We start from the raw sequence: 22,968 nt of genomic DNA, 5'->3' as shown, positions 1-22,968 counted from the left end.
ATTATCTGTGAGTGCCCCAGAAGTAATGCTACAGGCGAAACCAAGATGAAATTTAAAACAGGAAATGGCCCAGATTCTGAAGGCGCTGTGTTCCAATGTCTCCTTATATGGCTGTGAATGCGCCAGGAATGAGCCTACACTTTCTGTCGTTTCCCCAAGGTGTCTGCAGCATTGTGACGTATTTGTAGGCATATCATTGGAAGATTGACCATAAGAGACTACATTTACCAGGTGCCCGCTTGGTGTCCTGCGTCAAAATTATTGCGTAATCTCCAGCTGCGTGCCTGTTTCCATTTTCTTCAGAGGAGAAACACAACTGCCACAAATGATTTATCATCGAATAGATATGTGAAAAACACGTTGAGGATTGATTCTAAACAACGTTTGCCATGTTTCTGTCAATATTATGGAGTTAATTTGGAAAAGAGTTTGGCGTTGTAATGACTGAATTTTCAGTTTTTTTTCTTAGCCAAATGTGATGAACGAAACGGAGCGATTTCTCCTACACAAATAATCTTTTTGGAAAAACTGAACATTTGCTATCGAACTGAGAGTCTCCTCATTGAAAACATCTGAAGTTCTTCAAAGGTAAATTACTTTATTTGAATGCTTTTCTTGTTTTGTGAAAATGTTGCCTGCTGAATGCTAGGCTAATGCTATGCTAGCTATCAATACAATCTGACACAAATGCTTGTGTAGCGATGGTTGAAAAGCATATTTTGAAAATCTGAGATGACAGTGTTAACAAAAGGCTAAGCTTGTGAGTGAATATATCTTTTTCATTTCATTTGCCATTTTCATGAATAGTTAATGTTGCGTTATGCTAATGAGCTTGAGGCTATGATTACGTTCCCGGATACGGGATTGCTCGACGCTAGAGGTTAACGTTTTAAGGCTAGGGGGCAGTATTCAGAGGTTTGGATGACTGAGGTGCACAAAGTACACTGGCTGTTACTCAAGCCCAGAAGCTAGAATATGGATGTACATGGTAGTATTGGATAGAAAACACTCTAAAGTTTCTAAAACCGTTAAAATAATGTCTGTTAGTATGACAGAACTGATTTGGCAGGCGAAATCCCGAGGACAAATTTCTTTTTTTGAGGTCATTGGAATTTCAATGTTTTTCTATGGGAAAGTCTAATAATTAGGACCCAGACTGCAGTTCCTATGGCTTCCACTAGATGTCAACAGTCTTTAGAAATTGTTTCATGCTTTGTTTTTTGAAAAATGAAGAAGTATTCGTATTCTTTCAGAATATCCCTCAGAAGGACTCTAGTCTTTTGACGCGCGTGAATGAGTTCTCGCTCCTCGTTCTTTTTCTCCGGTACTGAACACAGTATATTCCATCTTAAATTTGATAGATTATTTACATATTAGGCTACCTGAGTTTGGATTAGAAACGTTGTTTGAATTGTTTGGACGTAGTTTACAGGTAACTTTTTAGATTCCTTTGTAGGCTTGTTGGGCGGGAACAGGTGGATTTCTGAATCAAACGCGCCAAATAAACTGACATTTTTGGGATATAAAGAAGGACTTTGTCGAACAAAGCGACCATTCATTGTGTAACTGGGACCCGTTGGATTGCAAAAAGATGAAGATCTTCAAAGGTAAGTGATTTATTTTATCCCTATTTTTGATTTTTGTGACACCTGTGCAGGTTATGAATTCATGTTAATGCAGGAAGTGGGTGAGGCACTGTCCTCAGACAATCAAATGTTATGCTTTCGCCATAAAGCACAAAGCGGTTCGATTACCAAGATTCTAAACTAAATAATGGTGTATAACACTTGTATTTTGCTGATTTCATTTTACTACTTTTGTTTTTTGAATTACGCGCACTGCAATTTCACCGGATGTTGTTGAGGTGGGACGCTAGCGTCCCAATGATGCGAAAGAAGTTAATGCATTTCAGCCAATCAGTTGTGTTGTGACAAGGTAGGTTTGGTATACAGAAGATGGTCTTTTACCAAATAGGGCTAAATCCATATTATGGCAAGAACAGCTCAAATAAGCAAAGAGAAATGACAGCCTGTCATTACATTAAGACATGAAGGTCAGTCAATCCTGAAAAATCAAAGAACTTTGAACGTTTCTTCAAGTGCAGTCGCAAAAATCATCAAGCGCTATGATGAAACTGGCTCTCATGAGGACCACCACAGGAAAGGAAGACCCAGAGTTACTTCTGCTGCAGAGGATAAGTTCATTGGAGTTACCAGCCTCAGAAATCGGCAATTAACTGCACCTCAGATTGCAGCCCAAATAAATGCTTCACAGAGTTCAAGTAACAGACACATCTCAACATCAACTATTCAGAGGGGACTGAGAGAATCAGGCCTTCATGGTCGATTTGCTGCAAAGAAAACACTACTAAAGGACACCAATAAGAAGAAGAGACTTACTTGGGCCAAGAAACACAAGCAATGGACATTAGTCCTTTGGTCTGATGAGTCCAAATTTGAGATTTTTGGTTCTAACTGCCGTGAGATGCAGAGTCGGTGAACAGACAATCTCCACATGTGTGGTTCCCACCATGAAGCATGGAGGAAGAGGTGTGATGGTGTGGGTGTGCTTTTCTGGTGAAACTGTCTTTCATTTACTTAGAATTCAAGGCACACTTTACCAGCATGGCCACCACAGCATTCTGCAGCGATACGCCATCCCATCTGGTCTGCGCTTAGCGGGACTATCATTTGTTTTTCAACAGGACAATGACCCAACACACCTCCAGGCTGTGTAAGGGCTATTTGACCAAGAAGGAGAGTGATGGAGTGCTGCATCAGATGACCTAGTCTCCACAATTACCCGACCTCAACCCAATTGAGATGGTTTGGAATGAGTTGGACTGCAAATTGAAGGAAAAACAGCCAACAAATACATGACTCCATATGTGTAATTTCATAGTTTTATAATGTCTTCATCATTATTATACACGGTAGAAAATAGTAAAATAAAGAAAAACTCTTGAATGAATAGGTGTCTCAAAACGCTTGACTAGTACAGTATATATAGAGAGAGATAGATTAAGAAGCCAACTAAGCAGACACAATGCTAGCTGACTGGTATATACCTTTACATCTGTCCCTTCCAGATCGTGTCTATGGACTCAGATCACACTGTGAGTGATGGATGGTCTAAATTGACTATAAATTTAACACCGGGCTTCAATTAAGTGGTTCTGCCTCTCTAGCTAAGTGTCCAGATCGGGCCTGATGAATAGCTTTGAATTTTCAAACTGTCACTTTAGCAAGAACGTGTCTTCTCTAAGATATTATAAAATAACATGAGAGAAGCTAGTCTGAATCAAACTGTCAAACTAAACGTGATTGAATGATGATAGTATAATATGACTGTTCATGATCAGCTGTACCTGAAGGATAACTCAGTGTTTTGCCCACTTCAAGGTTTATTGACCATATATAATACGAAAAGCCATGAAGGAACCTCTAGGCAGAGTACACAGTGGAGGCTGGTGGGATGAGCTATGAGAGGACTGCCTCATTGTAATGGCTGGAATGGAATAAATGGAACTGCATCAAACATGTGGTTTCCATATACGTTTGATGTGTTTGATACCGTTCCATTCATTCCATTACAATGAACCTGTCCTCCTATAGCTCATCCCACCAGCCACATCTGGAGCCTACCCTCTTGCTGGTATCTCTGACCATTGCCTTGTCCTGCCCATTGTGACAGAGTAAGTCTGCACAGGGCCATGTTAGAGAGGGTAAAGTGTGTCTCTGATTCTGTGTGTCTCTGATTCTGTGTGTCTCTGTGTGTCTTTGTGTGTCTCTGATTCTGTGTGTTTCTGTGTGTCTCTGTGTGTCTCTGATTCTGTGTGTCTCCGTGAGTCTCTGATTCTGTGTGTCTCTGTGTGTCTCTGATTCTGTGTGTCTCTGTGTGTCTTTGTGTGTCTCTGATTATGTGTGTCTGTTTGCCATTGTGTGTCTCTGATTCTGTGTCTCCGTGTGTCTCTGATTCTGTGTGTCTCTGTGTGTCTTTGTGTGTCTCTGATTCTGTGTGTCTCTGTGTGTCTCTGTGTGTCTCTGATTCTGTGTGTCTCTGTGTGTCTTTGTGTGTCTCTGATTCTGTGTGTTTCTGTGTGTCTCTGTGTGTCTCTGATTCTGTGTGTTTCTGTGTGTCTCTGTGTGTCTCTGATTCTGTGTGTCTCTGTGTGTCTTTGTGTGTCTCTGATTATGTGTGTCTCTGTGTGTCTCTGATTCTGTGTGTTTCTGTGTGTCTCTGTGTGTCTCTGTGTGTCTCTGCGTGTCTCTGTGTGTCTCTGATTCTGTGTGTCTTTGTGTGTCTCTGATTCTGTGTGTCTCTGTGTGTCTCTGATTCTGTGTGTCTCTGTGTGTCTCTGTGTGTCTCTGTGTGTCTCTGATTCTGTGTGTCTCTGTGTGTCTTTGTGTGTCTCTGATTATGTGTGTCTCTGTGTGTCTCTGATTCTGTGTGTTTCTGTGTGTCTCTGTGTGTCTCTGTGTGTCTCTGATTCTGTGTGTTTCTGTGTGTCTCTGTGTGTCTCTGATTCTGTGTGTCTCTGTGTGTCTAGAATGTATTTCTTACACGTTAGTAGTAAAGATCCCATAGAGCAGGTCTAACTCTGGCAGGTGGAACGTTCCCTGTAGTTCATTATAGTTGAACGGTATCTCTCCCGGTCGTGAGCAGTTCAACCGAGCCTTCATGAATGTGGTCCAGGTGTCCTCCAATAGGAAGCGTCCTCCAATGTCGTTCTTACAGACCCGGGCAGCACGTGAGAACACGGTCCGACCGCAGTCATGTTCCAACGCGTTCTCCCGAAAGAAGAAGTAGGTGAAGTTCCCGATGTCGTAGGAGGAGACAAAGTTAGGCTCTGTTGAAGTAGGAGACACATTTAGGCTCTGTTGAAGTAGCAGACAAAGTTAGGCTCTGTTGAAGTAGGAGACAAAGTTAGGCTCTGTTGAAGTAGGAGACAAAGTTAGGTTCTATTGAAGTAGGATACAAAGTTAGGCTCTGTTGAAGTAGGAGACAAAGTTAGGCTCTGTTGAAGTAGGAGACAAAGTTAGGCTCTGTTGAAGTAGGAGACAAAGTTAGGTTCTATTGAAGGAGGAGACAAATTTAGGCTCTGTTGAAGTAGGAGACAAAGTTAGGCTCTGTTGAAGTAGGAGACAAAGTTAGGCTCTATTGAAGTAGGAGACAAAGTTAGGCTCTGTTGAAGTAGGAGGAAGGGCAAGAGAGAAAACAGAGGAGTTTGAGAGAGAGTGAGAGTGAGAGTGAGAAAGAGAGAGAGAGCAATAGAGAGATAGCAAGAGAGAGATAGCAATATAAAAGCCAGAGAGAGAGAGAGAGAGATACAAGAGAAACAGCCAGAGAGAGAGAGGGATACAAGATAAACAGCCAGAGAGAGAGAGAGATACAAGAGAAACAGCCAGAGAGAGAGAAAGGAATGGCAAGAGAAAAAGCAAGAGAGAGAGAGAGAGAGAGAGAGAGCGAGAGAGAGAGAGAGAGAGAGAGAGAGCGAATACACTTGAACCCAATGACCTTCATAGTTGTGAGGTCTGGGGTCCGTTCACCAACCAAGAATTCACAAAATGGGGCAAACACCAGAATTCTGCAAAAATATCCACAGTGTTTAATGCAAAACACCAAATAATGCAGAGCACAATTAGGCTGATACTCGCTAATTATCAAAATCCAGAAAAGAGACGTTAAATTCCAAAAAAAGGAAGCGATCCCCAAACCTTCCACAACAAAGCCATCACCTACAGAGAGATGAACCTGGACAAGAGTCCCCTAAGCAAGCTGGTCCTGGGGCTCTGTTCACAAACTCAAACACACCCCAATAACCTGACCAGAATACCTGGCAGAATACTGACCCAAACTTAAGGAAAGCTTTGACTATGTACAGACTCAGTGAGTATAGCCTTGCTGTTGAGAAAGGCCGTCGTAGGCAGACCTGACTCTCAAGAGAAGACAGGCTATGTGCACACTGCCCACAAAATGAGGTGGAAACTGAGCTGCACTTCCTAACCTCCTGCCCAATGTATGACCATATTAGAGACACATATTTCCCTCAGGTTACACAGACAAACCCAATTTTGAAAACAAACCCAGTTTTGAAAAACTCCCATATCTATTGGGTGAAATACCACAGCGTGCCATCACATCAGCAAGATGTGTGACCTGTTGCCTCAAGAAAAGGGCAACCAGTGAAGAACAAACACCATTGTAAATACAACCCATATTTATGCTTATTTATTTAGGGGTCCATAGGATCTTGATGTAGAGCTGTGAGGTAAAAGTGATTAGGGAAAATAAATGATGGCATTCTTATTAATGACTTTTGTGTTCCAATGGTGAAGCCTATTATTCATTCTGGGAAGCCTACAGATTCAGATGAGGAATCACCAAGCAGTGGTGTAAGTGCAGTAAATCTGCTGACCTCCCACATCCACTCATTGCTGGGTGTTCATTTTTATGTGTGACATTATTGGACCTTCACCATATGCATTATCCTCCTTGACAGTGATTTAATCCACTTTTAAATTAAACATTATTTTTTTTGTTGCTCTTTCAAACGGTCTTCTCCTCCTCGGCTTTGCACAGCATCACTGGAGGAGAGAGAGAGAGAGAGAAATCTATTTGACATAAAATGAGTTGCTGAACCCTTTTCTCAAAGGTTGATGCAACACGTGGAGCCTTTTTATAAATATATATTTATTTTATGGTTGTATTTTATTGGTTTAAAGCGAATCAGATCAAATCCCTGGTTGACAAGAGATTGTCGTGCTCTTTTAGAGTGAGAGAATGACTCTTTCAGAGGGAGAAAATGACTCTTTTAGAGGGAGAGAATGACTCTTTCAGAGGGAGAAAATGACTCTTTTAGAGGGAGAGAATGACTCTTTTAGAGGGAGAGAATGACTCTTTTAGAGGGAGAGAATGACTCTTTTAGAGTGAGAGAATGACTATTTTAGAGGGAGAGAATGACTCTTTCAGAGGGAGAGAATGACTCTTTTAGAGGGAGAGAATGACTCTTTTAGAGGGAGAGAATGACTCTTTTAGAGGGAGAGAATGACTCTTTTAGAGGGAGAGAATGACTCTTTTAGAGGGAGAGAATGACGCTTTTAGAGGGAGAGAATGACTCTTTTAGAGGGAGAGAATGACTCTTTTAGAGGGAGAGAATGACACTTTTAGAGGGAGAGAATGACTCTTTTAGACGGAGAGAATGACTCTTTTAGGGAGAGAATGACTCTTTTAGATGACTCTTTTAGAGAATGACTCTTTTAGAGGGAGAGAATGACTCTTTTAGAGGGAGAGAATGACTCTTTTAGAGGGAGAGAATGACTCTTTTAGAGAGGGAGAGAATGACTCTTTTAGAATGACTCTTTTAGAGGGAGAGAATGACTCTTTTAGAGGAGAGAATGACTCTTTTAGAGGAGAGAATGACTCTTTTAGAGGGAGAGAATGACTCTTTTAGAGGGAGAGAATGACTCTTTTAGAGGGAGAGAATGACTCTTTTAGAGGGAGAGAATGACTCTTTTAGAGGGAGAGAATGACTCTTTTAGAGGGAGAGAATGATGCTTTTAGAGGGAGAGAATGACTCTTTTAGAGGAGAGAATGACTCTTTTAGAGGGAGAGAATGACTCTTTTAGAGGGAGAGAATGACTCTTTTAGAGGGAGAGAATGACTCTTTTAGAGGGAGAGAATGACTCTTTTAGAGGGAGAGAATGACTCTTTTAGAGGGAGAGAATGACTCTTTTAGAGGGAGAGAATGACACTTTTAGAGGGAGAGAATGACTCTTTTAGAGGGAGAGAATGACTCTTTTAGAGGGAGAGAATGACTCTTTTAGAGGGAGAGAATGACTCTTTTAGAGGGAGAGAATGAGTGAAGCAGCGTATTCAATCAGCAGCCCTGTTCCAGAGGGGGCTTTGCTTCTGAACTGGAACACACTGAGCTCTTCAGGCCGACACACTGATTTCATTGGTTTTACTACCAGATGAAATTGTCACTTTGATGTCCTTCGACAAGGAAAGAGAGAAACATGTCAATAAAGAACGAGAAAGATTTTGTGACATAATTTTTTTTTTTTTAAGAAGTTAAAGACTTTGAGCCCTTGTTGTCTTGAAAGGAATGAGAACAAAACAAAGTGTGTTTATGGTCTTGTCATCAGTGAACAGTGTGACAGTGACAGACACCACAAGTTACCTCCTTCAACCCCTTTTCTACATCTCTATACTACTACTGCTCATCCCCCTACCCTTCACTTCACCTAATAACACCCCACAATCCACTACTCCCCTTTCCTTTACCCAGTACCCCAGCCTACCATTCAGCCATTTGGAGTTGTACTGTGCGGTGCGTAGAGGCGGCAGCCCCCCTAGACTGCGGTAGATCGCTGGGTCTCTGCCAGAGAAGTCCATGGCGGTAGCAGCATACAGATCTCCACTGGACGTGATCAGGGCTGTGGAGTTATGGAGAGGGTTGTAGGGACAACGGGCCATCCCACTGATCTGGTCATGGATCTCTGTCAGGTTGGTCAGCTAGAGGGGGCAGGGCAGGAGGGGGCGGGCAGGAGGGAGAGGGGGAGGAGGGAGAGGGACAGATGAGGGGGGAGAGGGGGACAGAGGTGGAGGAGATGAGGGGGAGGAGAGAGGGGGACAGAGGTGGAGGAGATGAGGGTGGGGGGGAAGGGAGAGGGGGGCAGAGGTGGAGGAGATGAGGGGGAGGGAGAGAGGGGGACAGAGGTGGAGGAGATGAGGGGGAGGAGAGAGGGGGACAGAGGTGGAGGAGATGAGGGTGGGGGGGGGAAGGGAGAGGGGGCAGAGGTGGAGGAGATGAGGGGGAGGAGAGAGGGGGACAGAGGTGGAGGAGATGAGGGGGAGGAGAGAGGGGGACAGAGGTGGAGGAGATGAGGGGGGGAGAGAGAGGGGGACAGAGGTGGAGGAGATGAGGGGGAGGAGAGAGGGGGACAGAGGTGGAGGAGATGAGGGGGAGGAGAGAGGGGGACAGAGGTGGAGGAGATGAGGGGGAGGAGAGAGGGGGACAGAGGTGGAGGAGATGAGGGGGAGGAGAGAGGGGGACAGAGGTGGAGCAGATGAGGGGGGAGGAGAGAGGGGGACAGAGGTGGAGCAGATGAGGGGGAGGAGAGAGGGGGACAGAGGTGGAGGAGATGAGGGGGGAGGAGAGAGGGGGACAGAGGTGGAGGAGATGAGGGTGGGGGGCAGAGGTGGAGGAGATGAGGGTGGGGGAGGGGAGAGGGGGACAGAGGTGGAGGAGATGAGGTGGGGTCTCCATTACTGTCAGTTGCCGCAGAACGATCACACAATGAGACAAGCCTAAACATTGAGCACTTGGGATGTTGCTTGGACGAGGGAGATATTTGTGAGTTTGACTTGAATAACTGATCATGATAATACAAAGGTCAAGGCAAAGCAATGTGAGTGCAGAGTGCTTGTGCTTATAAGTAGGAATTCTTCATCTCATTACATTCTTGTTATGACTATCATCCACTCCATTCTTGCTAATGCTAATCATTGCTTCCACCAAACACACACAGTCAATACACACATACACACACGCACCTCTTGTCTTGTACATTATCAGCCCACCATGCCCAAGAGGTAACTGACATTTGTACAGAGCTCAGATTAAAAAGAAGGATATGGAGTCCCATGAACTTTAACTGTGAAACTGTGCCTGTGGAACTGCTTTTCTCATCTAGGAAAAAACCTGTCACTGATCGTTACTGTAGGATCATCTTACAGTATCCAGCTCAAATAGGGGCGGCAGGTAGCCTAGTGGTTAGAGTGTAGGGACGGCAGGTAGCCTAGTGGTTAGAGGGGGAGGCAGGTAGCCTAGTGGTTAGAGTGTAGGGACGGCAGGTAGCCTAGTGGTTAGAGTGTAGGGACGGCAGGTATCCTAGTGGTTAGAGTGTAGGGACGGCAGGTATCCTAGTGGTTAGAGTGTAGGGACGGCAGGTAGCCTAGTGGTTAGAGTGTAGGGACGGCAGGTAGCCTAGTGGTTAGAGTGTAGAGGAGGCAGGTAGCCTAGTGGTTAGAGTGTAGGGACGGCAGGTAGCTCAGTGGTTAGAGTGTAGGGACGGCAGGTAGCCTAGTGGTTAGAGTGTAGGGACGGCAAGTAGCCTAGTGGTTAGAGTGTAGGGACGGCAGGTAGCCTAGTGGTTAGAGTGTAGGGACGGCAGGTAGCCTAGTGGATAGAGTGTAGGGACGGCAGGTAGCCTAGTGGTTAGAGTGTAGGGACGGCAGGTAGCCTAGTGGTTAGAGGGGGGAGGCAGGTAGCCTAGTGGTTAGAGTGTAGGGACGGCAGGTAGCCTAGTGGTTAGAGTGTAGGGACGGCAGGTAGCCTAGTGGTTAGAGTGTAGGGACGGCAGGTAGCCTAGTGGTTATAGTGTAGGGACGGCAGGTAGCCTAGTGGTTAGAGTGTAGGGACGGCAGGTAGCCTAGTGGTTAGAGTGTAGGGACGGCAGGTAGCCTAGTGGTTAGAGTGTAGGGACGGCAGGTAGCCTAGTGGTTAGAGTGTAGGGACGGCAGGTAGCCTAGTGGTTAGAGTGTAGGGACGGCAGGTAGCCTAGTGGTTAGAGTGTAGGGACGGCAGGTAGCCTAGTGGTTAGAGAGGGAGGCAGGTAGCCTAGTGGTTAGAGAGGGAGGCAGGTAGCCTAGTGGTTAGAGAGGGAGGCAGGTAGCCTAGTGGTTAGAGGGGGAGGCAGGTAGCCTAGTGGTTAGAGTGTAGGGACGGCAGGTAGCCTAGTGGTTAGAGGGGGGAGGCAGGTAGCCTAGTGGTTAGAGAGGGAGGCAGGTAGCCTAGTGGTTAGAGGGGGGAGGCAGGTAGCCTAGTGGTTAGAGAGGGGAGGCAGGTATCCTAGTGGTTAGAGAGGGGAGGCAGGTAGCCTAGTGGTTAGAGAGGGGAGGCAGGTAGCCTAGTGGTTAGAGAGGGAGGAAGGTATCCTAGTGGTTAGAGGGGGAGGCAGGTAGCCTAGTGGTTAGAGAGGGGAGGCAGGTAGCCTAGTGTTTAGAGGGTTGGATTATTATCTGGAAGGTTGCAATATTGAATCCCAGAGCTGACAAGGTGAAAGTCTGTCATTCTGCCCATGAACAAGGCAGTTAACCCACTGTTCCTAGGCCGTCATTGAAAATAAGAATTTAACTTGCCTAGTTAAATAAAGGTAAAATAAATCCTCCCTTTTGTAATCAGTTTTGGATACAAGTCCAACCCCTGGAGAATCAGCCAGGGTAAGAGAAAGGCTTCCTACACAGTTCCTTTACCCTATCCTAAACCACACACTCATTTGGGAAAAAGTCTGTCCTCTCTCCTCCAATCCTCTCCCCTCCAATCCTCGCTCCTCCAATCCTCTTTCCTCCAGTCCTCTCTCCTCGGTCCTCTCTCCTCCAATCCTCTCTCCTCCATCCTCTCTCCTCCAATCCTCTCTCCCCTCCAATCCTCTATTCTCCAATCCTCTCTCCTCCAATCCTCTCTCCTCTGTCCTCTCTCCTCCAATCCTCTCTCCCCTCCAATCTTCTTCCCCTCCAATCCTCTCTGCTCTGTCCTGTCTCCTCCAATCCACTCTCCTCCATCCTCTCTCCTCCAATCCTCTCTCCTCGAGTCCTCTCTTCTCTGTCCTCTCTCCTCCAATCCTCTCTCCTCCATCCTCTGTCCTCCAATAATCTCTTCTCCAATCATCTCTTCTCCAGTCCTCTCTCCTCCGTCCTCTCTCCTCTGTCCTCTTTCCTCCAATCTTCTCTCCACCATCCTTCATCAGGATAGTGTATCCTACCTGAGTCCTTCATCAGGATAGTGTATCCTACCTGAGTCCTTCATCAGGATAGTGTATCCTACCTGAGTCCTTCATCAGGATAGAGTAAACCTGAGTCCTTCATCAGGATAGTGTATCCTCCCTGAGTCCTTCATCAGGATAGTGTATCCTACCTGAGTCCTTCATCAGGATAGTGTATCCTCCCTGAGTCCTTCATCAGGATAGTGTATCCTACCTGAGTCCTTCATCAGGATAGTGTATCCGCCCTGAGTCCTTCATCAGGATAGTGTATCCTCCCTGAGTCCTTCATCAGGATAGTGTAAACCTGAGTCCTTCATCAGGATAGTGTAAACCTGAGTCCTTCATCAGGATAGTGTATCCTACCTGAGTCCTTCATCAGGATAGTGTATCCTACCTGAGTCCTTCATCAGGATAGTGTAAACCTGAGTCCTTCATCAGGATAGTGTATCCTACCTGAGTCCTTCATCAGGATAGTGTATCCTACCTGAGTCCTTCATCAGGATAGTGTATCCTACCTGAGTCCTTCATCAGGATAGTGTATCTGCCCTGAGTCCTTCATCAGGATAGTGTATCCTACCTGAGTCCTTCATCAGGATAGTGTATCCGCCCTGAGTCCTTCATCAGGATAGTGTATCCTACCTGAGTCCTTCATCAGGATAGTGTATCCTACCTGAGTCCTTCATCAGGATAGTGTATCCTACCTGAGTCCTTCATCAGGATAGTGTATCCTCCCTGAGTCCTTCATCAGGATAGTGTATCCTCCCTGAGTCCTTCATCAGGATAGTGTATCCTCCCTGAGTCCTTCATCAGGATAGTGTATCCTCCCTGAGTCCTTCATCAGGATAGTGTATCCTACCTGAGTCCTTCATCAGGATAGTGTATCCTACCTGAGTCCTTCATCAGGATAGTGTAAACCTGAGTCCTTCATCAGGATAGTGTGTCCTACCTGAGTCCTTCATCAGGATAGTGTATCCTCCCTGAGTCCTTCATCAGGATAGTGTATCCTACCTGAGTCCTTCATCAGGATAGTGTATCCTACCTGAGTCCTTCATCAGGATAGTGTATCCTCCCTGAGTCCTTCATCAGGATAGTGTATCCTACCTGAGTCCTTCATCAGGATAGTGTATCCTACCTGAGTCCTTCATCAGGATAGTGTAAACCTGAGTCCTTCATCAGGATAGTGTGTCCTACCTGAGTCCTTCATCAGGATAGTGTATCCTCCCTGAGTCCTTCATCAGGATAGTGTATCCTACCTGAGTCCTTCATCAGGATAGTGTATCCTACCTGAGTCCTTCATCAGGATAGTGTATCCTCCCTGAGTCCTTCATCAGGATAGTGTATCCTCCCTGAGTCCTTCATCAGGATAGTGTATCCTACCTGAGTCCTTCATCAGGATAGTGTATCCTACCTGAGTCCTTCATCAGGATAGTGTAAACCTGAGTCCTTCATCAGGATAGTGTATCCTACCTGAGTCCTTCATCAGGATAGTGTATCCTACCTGAGTCCTTCATCAGGATAGTGTATCCTACCTGAGTCCTTCATCAGGATAGTGTATCCTACCTGAGTCCTTCATCAGGATAGTGTATCCTACCTGAGTCCTTCATCAGGATAGTGTATCCTACCTGAGTCCTTCATCAGGATAGTGTATCCTACCTGAGTCCTTCATCAGGATAGTGTATCCTACCTGAGTCCTTCATCAGGATAGTGTATCCTACCTGAGTCCTTCATCAGGATAGTGTATCCTACCTGAGTCCTTCATCAGGATAGTGTATCCTACCTGAGTCCTTCATCAGGATAGTGTAAACCTGAGTCCTTCATCAGGATAGTGTGTCCTACCTGAGTCCTTCATCAGGATAGTGTATCCTCCCTGAGTCCTTCATCAGGATAGTGTATCCTACCTGAGTCCTTCATCAGGATAGTGTATCCTACCTGAGTCCTTCATCAGGATAGTGTAAACCTGAGTCCTTCATCAGGATAGTGTGTCCTACCTGAGTCCTTCATCAGGATAGTGTATCCTCCCTGAGTCCTTCATCAGGATAGTGTATCCTCCCTGAGTCCTTCATCAGGATAGTGTATCCTCCCTGAGTCCTTCATCAGGATAGTGTATCCTACCTGAGTCCTTCATCAGGATAGTGTATCCTCCCTGAGTCCTTCATCAGGATAGTGTATCCTACCTGAGTCCTTCATCAGGATAGTGTAAACCTGAGTCCTTCATCAGGATAGTGTATCCTCCCTGAGTCCTTCATCAGGATAGTGTATCCTCCCTGAGTCCTTCATCAGGATAGTGTATCCTACCTGAGTCCTTCATCAGGATAGTGTAAACCTGAGTCCTTCATCAGGATAGTGTATCCTCCCTGAGTCCTTCATCAGGATAGTGTATCCTACCTGAGTCCTTCATCAGGATAGCGTAAACCTGAGTCCTTCATCAGGATAGTGTATCCTACCTGAGTCCTTCATCAGGATAGTGTATCCTACCTGAGTCCTTCATCAGGATAGTGTATCCTACCTGAGTCCTTCATCAGGATAGTGTATCCTACCTGAGTCCTTCATCAGGATAGTGTATCCTCCCTGAGTCCTTCATCAGGATAGTGTATCCTACCTGAGTCCTTCATCAGGATAGTGTATCCTCCCTGAGTCCTTCATCAGGATAGAGTAAACCTGAGTCCTTCATCAGGATAGAGTATCCTCCCTGAGTCCTTCATCAGGATAGTGTATCCTCCCTGAGTCCTTCATCAGGATAGTGTATCCTACCTGAGTCCTTCATCAGGATAGTGTATCCTACCTGAGTCCTTCATCAGGATAGTGTATCCTACCTGAGTCCTTCATCAGGATAGTGTATCCTACCTGAGTCCTTCATCAGGATAGTGTATCCTCCCTGAGTCCTTCATCAGGATAGAGTAAACCTGAGTCCTTCATCAGGATAGAGTATCCTCCCTGAGTCCTTCATCAGGATAGTGTATCCTACCTGAGTCCTTCATCAGGATAGTGTATCCTACCTGAGTCCTTCATCAGGATAGTGTATCCTCCCTGAGTCCTTCATCAGGATAGCGTATCCTACCTGAGTCCTTCATCAGGATAGTGTATCCTCCCTGAGTCCTTCATCAGGATAGCGTATCCTCCCTGAGTCCTTCATCAGGATAGTGTATCCTACCTGAGTCCTTCATCAGGATAGTGTATCCTCCCTGAGTCCTTCATCAGGATAGTGTATCCTCCCTGAGTCCTTCATCAGGATAGTGTATCCTCCCTGAGTCCTTCATCAGGATAGTGTATCCTACCTGAGTCCTTCATCAGGATAGTGTGTCCTACCTGAGTCCTTCATCAGGATAGTGTATCCTCCCTGAGTCCTTCATCAGGATAGTGTATCCTCCCTGAGTCCTTCATCAGGATAGAGTAAACCTGAGTCCTTCATCAGGATAGAGTATCCTCCCTGAGTCCTTCATCAGGATAGTGTATCCTACCTGAGTCCTTCATCAGGATAGTGTATCCTACCTGAGTCCTTCATCAGGATAGTGTATCCTCCCTGAGTCCTTCATCAGGATAGCGTATCCTACCTGAGTCCTTCATCAGGATAGTGTATCCTCCCTGAGTCCTTCATCAGGATAGTGTATCCTACCTGAGTCCTTCATCAGGATAGTGTATCCTCCCTGAGTCCTTCATCAGGATAGTGTATCCTACCTGAGTCCTTCATCAGGATAGTGTATCCTCCCTGAGTCCTTCATCAGGATAGTGTAAACCTGAGTCCTTCATCAGGATAGTGTGTCCTACCTGAGTCCTTCATCAGGATAGTGTATCCTCCCTGAGTCCTTCATCAGGATAGTGTATCCTACCTGAGTCCTTCATCAGGATAGTGTATCCTCCCTGAGTCCTTCATCAGGATAGTGTAAACCTGAGTCCTTCATCAGGATAGTGTATCCTACCTGAGTCCTTCATCAGGATAGTGTAAACCTGAGTCCTTCATCAGGATAGTGTATCCTACCTGAGTCCTTCATCAGGATAGTGTATCCTACCTGAGTCCTTCATCAGGATAGTGTATCCTACCTGAGTCCTTCATCAGGATAGTGTATCCTACCTGAGTCCTTCATCAGGATAGTGTATCCTACCTGAGTCCTTCATCAGGATAGTGTATCCTCCCTGAGTCCTTCATCAGGATAGTGTATCCTACCTGAGTCCTTCATCAGGATAGTGTATCCTCCCTGAGTCCTTCATCAGGATAGTGTATCCTACCTGAGTCCTTCATCAGGATAGTGTATCCTCCCTGAGTCCTTCATCAGGATAGTGTATCCTACCTGAGTCCTTCATCAGGATAGTGTATCCTCCCTGAGTCCTTCATCAGGATAGTGTATCCTCCCTGAGTCCTTCATCAGGATAGTGTGTCCTACCTGAGTCCTTCATCAGGATAGCGTATCCTACCTGAGTCCTTCATCAGGATAGTGTATCCTACCTGAGTCCTTCATCAGGATAGTGTAAACCTGAGTCCTTCATCAGGATAGTGTATCCTACCTGAGTCCTTCATCAGGATAGTGTATCCTCCCTGAGTCCTTCATCAGGATAGTGTAAACCTGAGTCCTTCATCAGGATAGTGTGTCCTACCTGAGTCCTTCATCAGGATAGTGTATCCTCCCTGAGTCCTTCATCAGGATAGTGTATCCTACCTGAGTCCTTCATCAGGATAGTGTATCCTACCTGAGTCCTTCATCAGGATAGTGTATCCTCCCTGAGTCCTTCATCAGGATAGTGTATCCTACCTGAGTCCTTCATCAGGATAGTGTATCCTCCCTGAGTCCTTCATCAGGATAGTGTAAACCTGAGTCCTTCATCAGGATAGTGTATCCTCCCTGAGTCCTTCATCAGGATAGTGTATCCTCCCTGAGTCCTTCATCAGGATAGTGTAAACCTGAGTCCTTCATCAGGATAGTGTATCCTACCTGAGTCCTTCATCAGGATAGTGTAAACCTGAGTCCTTCATCAGGATAGTGTATCCTACCTGAGTCCTTCATCAGGATAGTGTATCCTACCTGAGTCCTTCATCAGGATAGTGTATCCTCCCTGAGTCCTTCATCAGGATAGTGTAAACCTGAGTCCTTCATCAGGATAGTGTATCCTACCTGAGTCCTTCATCAGGATAGTGTATCCTACCTGAGTCCTTCATCAGGATAGTGTATCCTCCCTGAGTCCTTCATCAGGATAGTGTAAACCTGAGTCCTTCATCAGGATAGTGTATCCTACCTGAGTCCTTCATCAGGATAGTGTAAACCTGAGTCCTTCATCAGGATAGTGTATCCTACCTGAGTCCTTCATCAGGATAGTGTATCCTACCTGAGTCCTTCATCAGGATAGTGTATCCTCCCTGAGTCCTTCATCAGGATAGTGTATCCTCCCTGAGTCCTTCATCAGGATAGTGTATCCTACCTGAGTCCTTCATCAGGATAGTGTGTCCTACCTGAGTCCTTCATCAGGATAGTGTATCCTCCCTGAGTCCTTCATCAGGATAGTGTATCCTACCTGAGTCCTTCATCAGGATAGTGTATCCTCCCTGAGTCCTTCATCAGGATAGAGTAAACCTGAGTCCTTCATCAGGATAGTGTATCCTACCTGAGTCCTTCATCAGGATAGTGTATCCTCCCTGAGTCCTTCATCAGGATAGTGTATCCTCCCCTGAGTCCTTCATCAGGATAGTGTATCCTCCCTGAGTCCTTCATCAGGATAGTGTATCCTACCTGAGTCCTTCATCAGGATAGTGTATCCTCCCTGAGTCCTTCATCAGGATAGTGTATCCTACCTGAGTCCTTCATCAGGATAGTGTATCCTCCCTGAGTCCTTCATCAGGATAGTGTATCCTACCTGAGTCCTTCATCAGGATAGTGTATCCTACCTGAGTCCTTCATCAGGATAGTGTATCCTCCCTGAGTCCTTCATCAGGATAGTGTATCCTCCCTGAGTCCTTCATCAGGATAGTGTATCCTCCCTGAGTCCTTCATCAGGATAGTGTATCCTACCTGAGTCCTTCATCAGGATAGTGTATCCTCCCTGAGTCCTTCATCAGGATAGTGTATCCTACCTGAGTCCTTCATCAGGATAGTGTATCCTCCCTGAGTCCTTCATCAGGATAGTGTATCCTACCTGAGTCCTTCATCAGGATAGTGTATCCTCCCTGAGTCCTTCATCAGGATAGTGTATCCTCCCTGAGTCCTTCATCAGGATAGAGTAAACCTGAGTCCTTCATCAGGATAGTGTATCCTCCCTGAGTCCTTCATCAGGATAGTGTATCCTACCTGAGTCCTTCATCAGGATAGTGTATCCTACCTGAGTCCTTCATCAGGATAGTGTATCCTCCCTGAGTCCTTCATCAGGATAGTGTATCCTCCTGAGTCCTTCATCAGGATAGTGTATCCTACCTGAGTCCTTCATCAGGATAGTGTATCCTCCCTGAGTCCTTCATCAGGATAGTGTATCCTACCTGAGTCCTTCATCAGGATAGTGTATCCTACCTGAGTCCTTCATCAGGATAGTGTATCCTCCCTGAGTCCTTCATCAGGATAGTGTATCCTCCCTGAGTCCTTCATCAGGATAGTGTATCCTCCCTGAGTCCTTCATCAGGATAGTGTATCCTACCTGAGTCCTTCATCAGGATAGTGTATCCTCCCTGAGTCCTTCATCAGGATAGTGTATCCTACCTGAGTCCTTCATCAGGATAGTGTATCCTCCTGAGTCCTTCATCAGGATAGTGTATCCTCCTGAGTCCTTCATCAGGATAGTGTATCCTACCTGAGTCCTTCATCAGGATAGTGTAAACCTGAGTCCTTCATCAGGATAGCGTATCCTACCTGAGTCCTTCATCAGGATAGCGTATACCTGAGTCCTTCATCAGGATAGTGTATCCTCCCTGAGTCCTTCATCAGGATAGAGTAAACCTGAGTCCATTGCGGAAGAGTTTAATATCTGCAACACCACCTTTGAAGCAGTTGTTGTTTTCTCAGAGGAGAAAAGAATGCAAAAAACTAGCTACAATTGATTTATATTTATTTTGAGTTTTACTCCCCTGTGAAAGTTATTTGCCTGATGACAAGCGAGTGGTGAAGGAGAGTCTCATTTCTGTCCACTTCCCATTTCCTCGCTTACCTTGGACATTTTTGAAAAAGGGAGGTGACAGAGGAGAGACGATGCAGGAGTTGAACACATCTATTTGAGAAAAGGCTGAATAACAAAATATCTATCACAGGACCAATGATAAGAAAAAAAATCCAACTTCACCATAGCGCCGTATTCCCTATAGAGGTTCACACACTTGTAGTTTCCTCTAGAAGCTTTGGGTCATTATAATGACCTGTTATTCCTCCTGGTAGAGTTGGGTCATTATAATGACTTGTTATTCCTCCTGGTAGAGTTGGGTCATTATAATGACTTGTTATTCCTCCTGGTAGAGTTGTGTCATTATAATGACTTGTTATTCCTCCTGGTAGTGTTTGGTCATTATAATGACTTGTTATTCCTCCTAGAAGTGTTGGGTCATTATAATGACTTGTTATTCCTCCTGGTAGTGTTTGGTCATTATAATGAATTGTTATTCCTCATGGTAGAGTTGGGTCATTATAATGACTTGTTATTCCTCCTGGTAGTATTGGGTCATTATAATGACTTGTTATTCCTCCTGGTAGTGTTTGGTCATTATAATGACTTGTTATTCCTCCTAGAAGTGTTGGGTCATTATAATGACTTGTTATTCCTCCTGGTAGTGTTTGGCCATTATAATGACTTGTTATTCCTCCAGGTAGAGTTGGGTCATTATAATCACTTGTTTTTCCTCCTAGAAGTGTTGGGTCATTATAATGACTTGTTATTCCTCCTGGTAGAGTTGGGTCATTATAACGACTTGTTATTCCTCCTAGAAGTGTTGGGTCATTATAATGACTTGTTATTCCTCCTGGTAGAGTTGGGTCATTATAATGACTTGTTATCCCTCCTGGTAGAGTTGGGTCATTATAACGACTTGTTATTCCTCCTAGAAGTGTTGGGTCATTATAATGACTTGTTATTCCTCCTAGAGGTGTTTGGTCATTATAATGACTTGTTATTCCTCCTGGTAGTGTTGGGTCATTATAATGACTTGTTAGTCCTCCTGGTAGTGTTTGGTCATCATAATGACTTGTTATTCCTCCTGGTAGAGTTGGGTCATTATAATGACTTGTTATTCCTCCTGGTAGAGTTGGGTCATTATAATGACTTGTTATTCCTCCTGGTAGAGTTGTGTCATTATAATGACTTGTTATTCCTCCTGGTAGAGTTGGGTCATTATAATGACTTGTTATTCCTCTAGTAGAGTTGGGTCATTATAATGACTTGTTATTCCTCCTAGTAAAGTTGGGTCATTATAATGACTTGTTATTCCTCCTGGTAGAGTTGTGACATTATAATGACTTGTTATTCCTCCTAGAAGTGTTGGGTCATTATAATGACTTGTTATTCCTCCTGGTAGAGTTGTGACATTATAATGACTTGTTATTCCTCCTGGTAGAGTTGGGTCATTATAATGACTTGTTATTCCTCCAGGTAGAGTTGGGTCATTATAATGACTTGTTATTCCTCCTGGTAGAGTTGGGTCATTATAATGACTTGTTATTCCTCCTGGTAGAGTTGGGTCATTATAATGACTTGTTATTCCTCCTGGTAGAGTTGTGACATTATAATGACTTGTTATTCCTCCTAGAAGTGTTGCGTCATTATAATGACTTGTTATTCCTCCTGGTAGAGTTGTGACATTATAATGACTTGTTATTCCTCCTGGTAGAGTTGGGTCATTATAATGACTTGTTATTCCTCCTGGTAGAGTTGGGTCATTATAATGACTTGTTATTCCTCCTGGTAGAGTTGGGTCATTATAATGACTTGTTATTCCTCCTGGTAGAGTTGTGTCATTATAATGACTTGTTATTCCTCCTGGTAGAGTTGGGTCATTATAATGACTTGTTATTCCTCTAGTAGAGTTGGGTCATTATAATGACTTGTTATTCCTCCTGGTAGAGTTGTGTCATTATAATGACTTGTTATTGCTCCTGGTAGAGTTGTGTCATTATAATGACTCTAGTGAAATCCATCTGTTGACCTGGATAATGCGTTATTAAACGCCCTCACTGACTTAAATAAATCCCTGGGTAAAGCGTAATTAAACCACATCACTGGATGAATGAAAGCCCTGGGTAACGTGTTATTAAACTATATCACTGACTTAAGGAAAGCCTTTCCGTTTTCACAAGCAGCTCGATGTGAGACTCGGTGCTCAGACGCTTGGTTTGCCTGCCTTTGAAAGCGGGCCAAATCCAGCTCTCTGTGTTTAAAAATACTTAACAGCTCAACCTACACATGGCCCTGACACTTGTTCCCACTAAAAAGTCACGCAGCATAACCTGAGGCAGCAGTTCTGAATACGTTTAAGAGGTGGAACGTGTACGGTGTTGATATGTCATTATAACACATGGTGTAACCGGGAAATCTCACGGTGAATAAAATATGCTTAGAGCAAGATTTTCACCTCCATTCCTATCAATCTAAGCTGAAGTCATGTTTTTTTCTGAGTGGATTTATATAAACCAACATTTTTTTGTTACAATTTATGGGCAGACACATATTGTTGTGTAAATAAATGTTTGTTTTTCGATGGAAACCCTTGGAAACCCAAATAAATTATAAATACTGAATTATAAATACTATATTCTCCAATTGGGGTTCCACAATATCTAACCATACAGAACACAAGCCTTGTTTGACAGACACACTAAAGGTTCTCTATAATGCTGGCTGTAGTTTCGGGTTAATCAACGAGAGATGGACTTTCTACTTCCTTAAGGGACGTGACACTTATTCAAACAGCATAACAGAACAAGGTCACTTTGGATAGATTTATTACAGTGGTTCGACTTGGACCACTGTTGGTTCCGGCGACACAAACTACCTCCGCTCCGGGCCTCCGGCCTGACCCAGCTCAACCCACCAGAGTGTCTGTGTCTGTGTCTGACCTCTGAGATGAAAAGGGGGTATTGATGGAGCTCTTCCTGTGTGTTGAGGGAAGTGTTTGGGTCAATCTGGACCTGGAAGATGGGTCTAATAGAAGTAGAGTGTAGATAGAGGCTGACTCATAGTAAACCAATGGGAGGAATGAGTTTGTGAGACACACACTCAGCGCTGCTGACTGGACTTTCAGTTCATCTCGCTTCTGCTCACTTTCTTCCTGGTCAGTTGCCAGGGGACACTTCCTGGCAGCCGACTCGGAAACGTCATCAGACACGGAGAGTGACAGGCTAGGAGGTGTTAGATGTCTGAGTCAAATGATTCCTAGCTGTCTACAGGATAGATGAGGACATTGGGTCTGCAATAATAGGCTCTATGTCATCGTCACCACCATCATCATCGTCGTCATGATCAATACCATGGATAGAGGATTGCATTCCCACTTTACTCACAATGGCAAATATAATCCTGACATTCGAGGCCATAAATATTGGTATGGTGTTAAAATGAATTAGAATATTGAATGAGGACATTTGAACAGTGACTACATTATTAATGAACAGGATATTCATCCTACCTTATGACTTAGCGGAAACTAAATGTATATTGTTATCTCCTCGCTCACTCTCCCTCTCCTCGCTTCCTCTCTCCCTCTCCCTCTCCTCGCTCACTCTCCCTCTCCCTCTCCTCGCTCCCTCTCCCTCTCCCTCTCCCTCTCCTCGCTCACTCTCCCTCTCCCTCTCCTCTCCTCGCTCTCACTCTCCCTCTCCCTCTCCTCGCTCCCTCTTCTCGCTCCCTCTACCTCTCCTCGCTCACTCTCCCTCTCCCTCTCCTCGCTCCCTCTCCCTCTCCTCGCTCCTCTCCCTCTCCTCGCTCCCTCTCCCTCTCCTCGCTCCCTCTCCCTCTCCTCGCTCCCCTCCCTCTCCCTCTCTCCCTCGCTCCCTCTCCCTCTCTCTCGCTCCCTCTCCCTCTCCTCTCTCCTCGCTCACTCTCCCTCTCCCTCCTCGCTCCCTCTCCCTCTCCCTCCCTCTCCCGCTCCTCTCCCTCTCCCTCTCCTCGCTCCCTCTCTCCTCTCCCCGCTCCCTCTCCCTCTCCTCGCTCCTCTCCCTCTCCCTCTCCTCCTCGCTCCTCTCCCTCTCCTCCCCTCCGCTCCTCTCTCTCTCCCTCTCCCTCTCCCTCTCCCTCTCCCTCCCTCTCC

The 22,968-nt window shown here is 45.3% G+C and overlaps 1 protein-coding gene across 3 annotated transcripts in view; it reads right to left on the bottom strand.

Annotated features, from left to right (window-relative positions):
* The window catches only part of LOC135517137 (semaphorin-5A-like), a 372,787-nt gene that overhangs the window by 200,022 nt on the left and 149,797 nt on the right, over nucleotides 1–22,968 (bottom strand). For all 3 annotated transcript variants that reach the window (XR_010451994.1, XM_064941174.1, XM_064941175.1), the window contains exons 7-8: nucleotides 8,304–8,517; nucleotides 4,564–4,849 (exon numbers count right to left, since the gene is read on the bottom strand). Coding sequence is in view for 2 of the 3 variants with exons in the window: in XM_064941174.1 (XP_064797246.1) it covers nucleotides 4,564–4,849; nucleotides 8,304–8,517 (500 nt within the window). In the remaining variant the exon portion in view is untranslated. The remainder of the gene's footprint in view (nucleotides 1–4,563; nucleotides 4,850–8,303; nucleotides 8,518–22,968) is intronic.

The sequence above is a fragment of the Oncorhynchus masou genome, chromosome 28 (assembly GCF_036934945.1).
Source record: "Oncorhynchus masou masou isolate Uvic2021 chromosome 28, UVic_Omas_1.1, whole genome shotgun sequence".
NCBI lineage: Eukaryota > Metazoa > Chordata > Actinopteri > Salmoniformes > Salmonidae > Oncorhynchus > Oncorhynchus masou.
The sequence above is the reverse complement of the archived record's forward strand: the minus strand, read 5'-3'. Positions and strand labels throughout refer to the sequence as shown.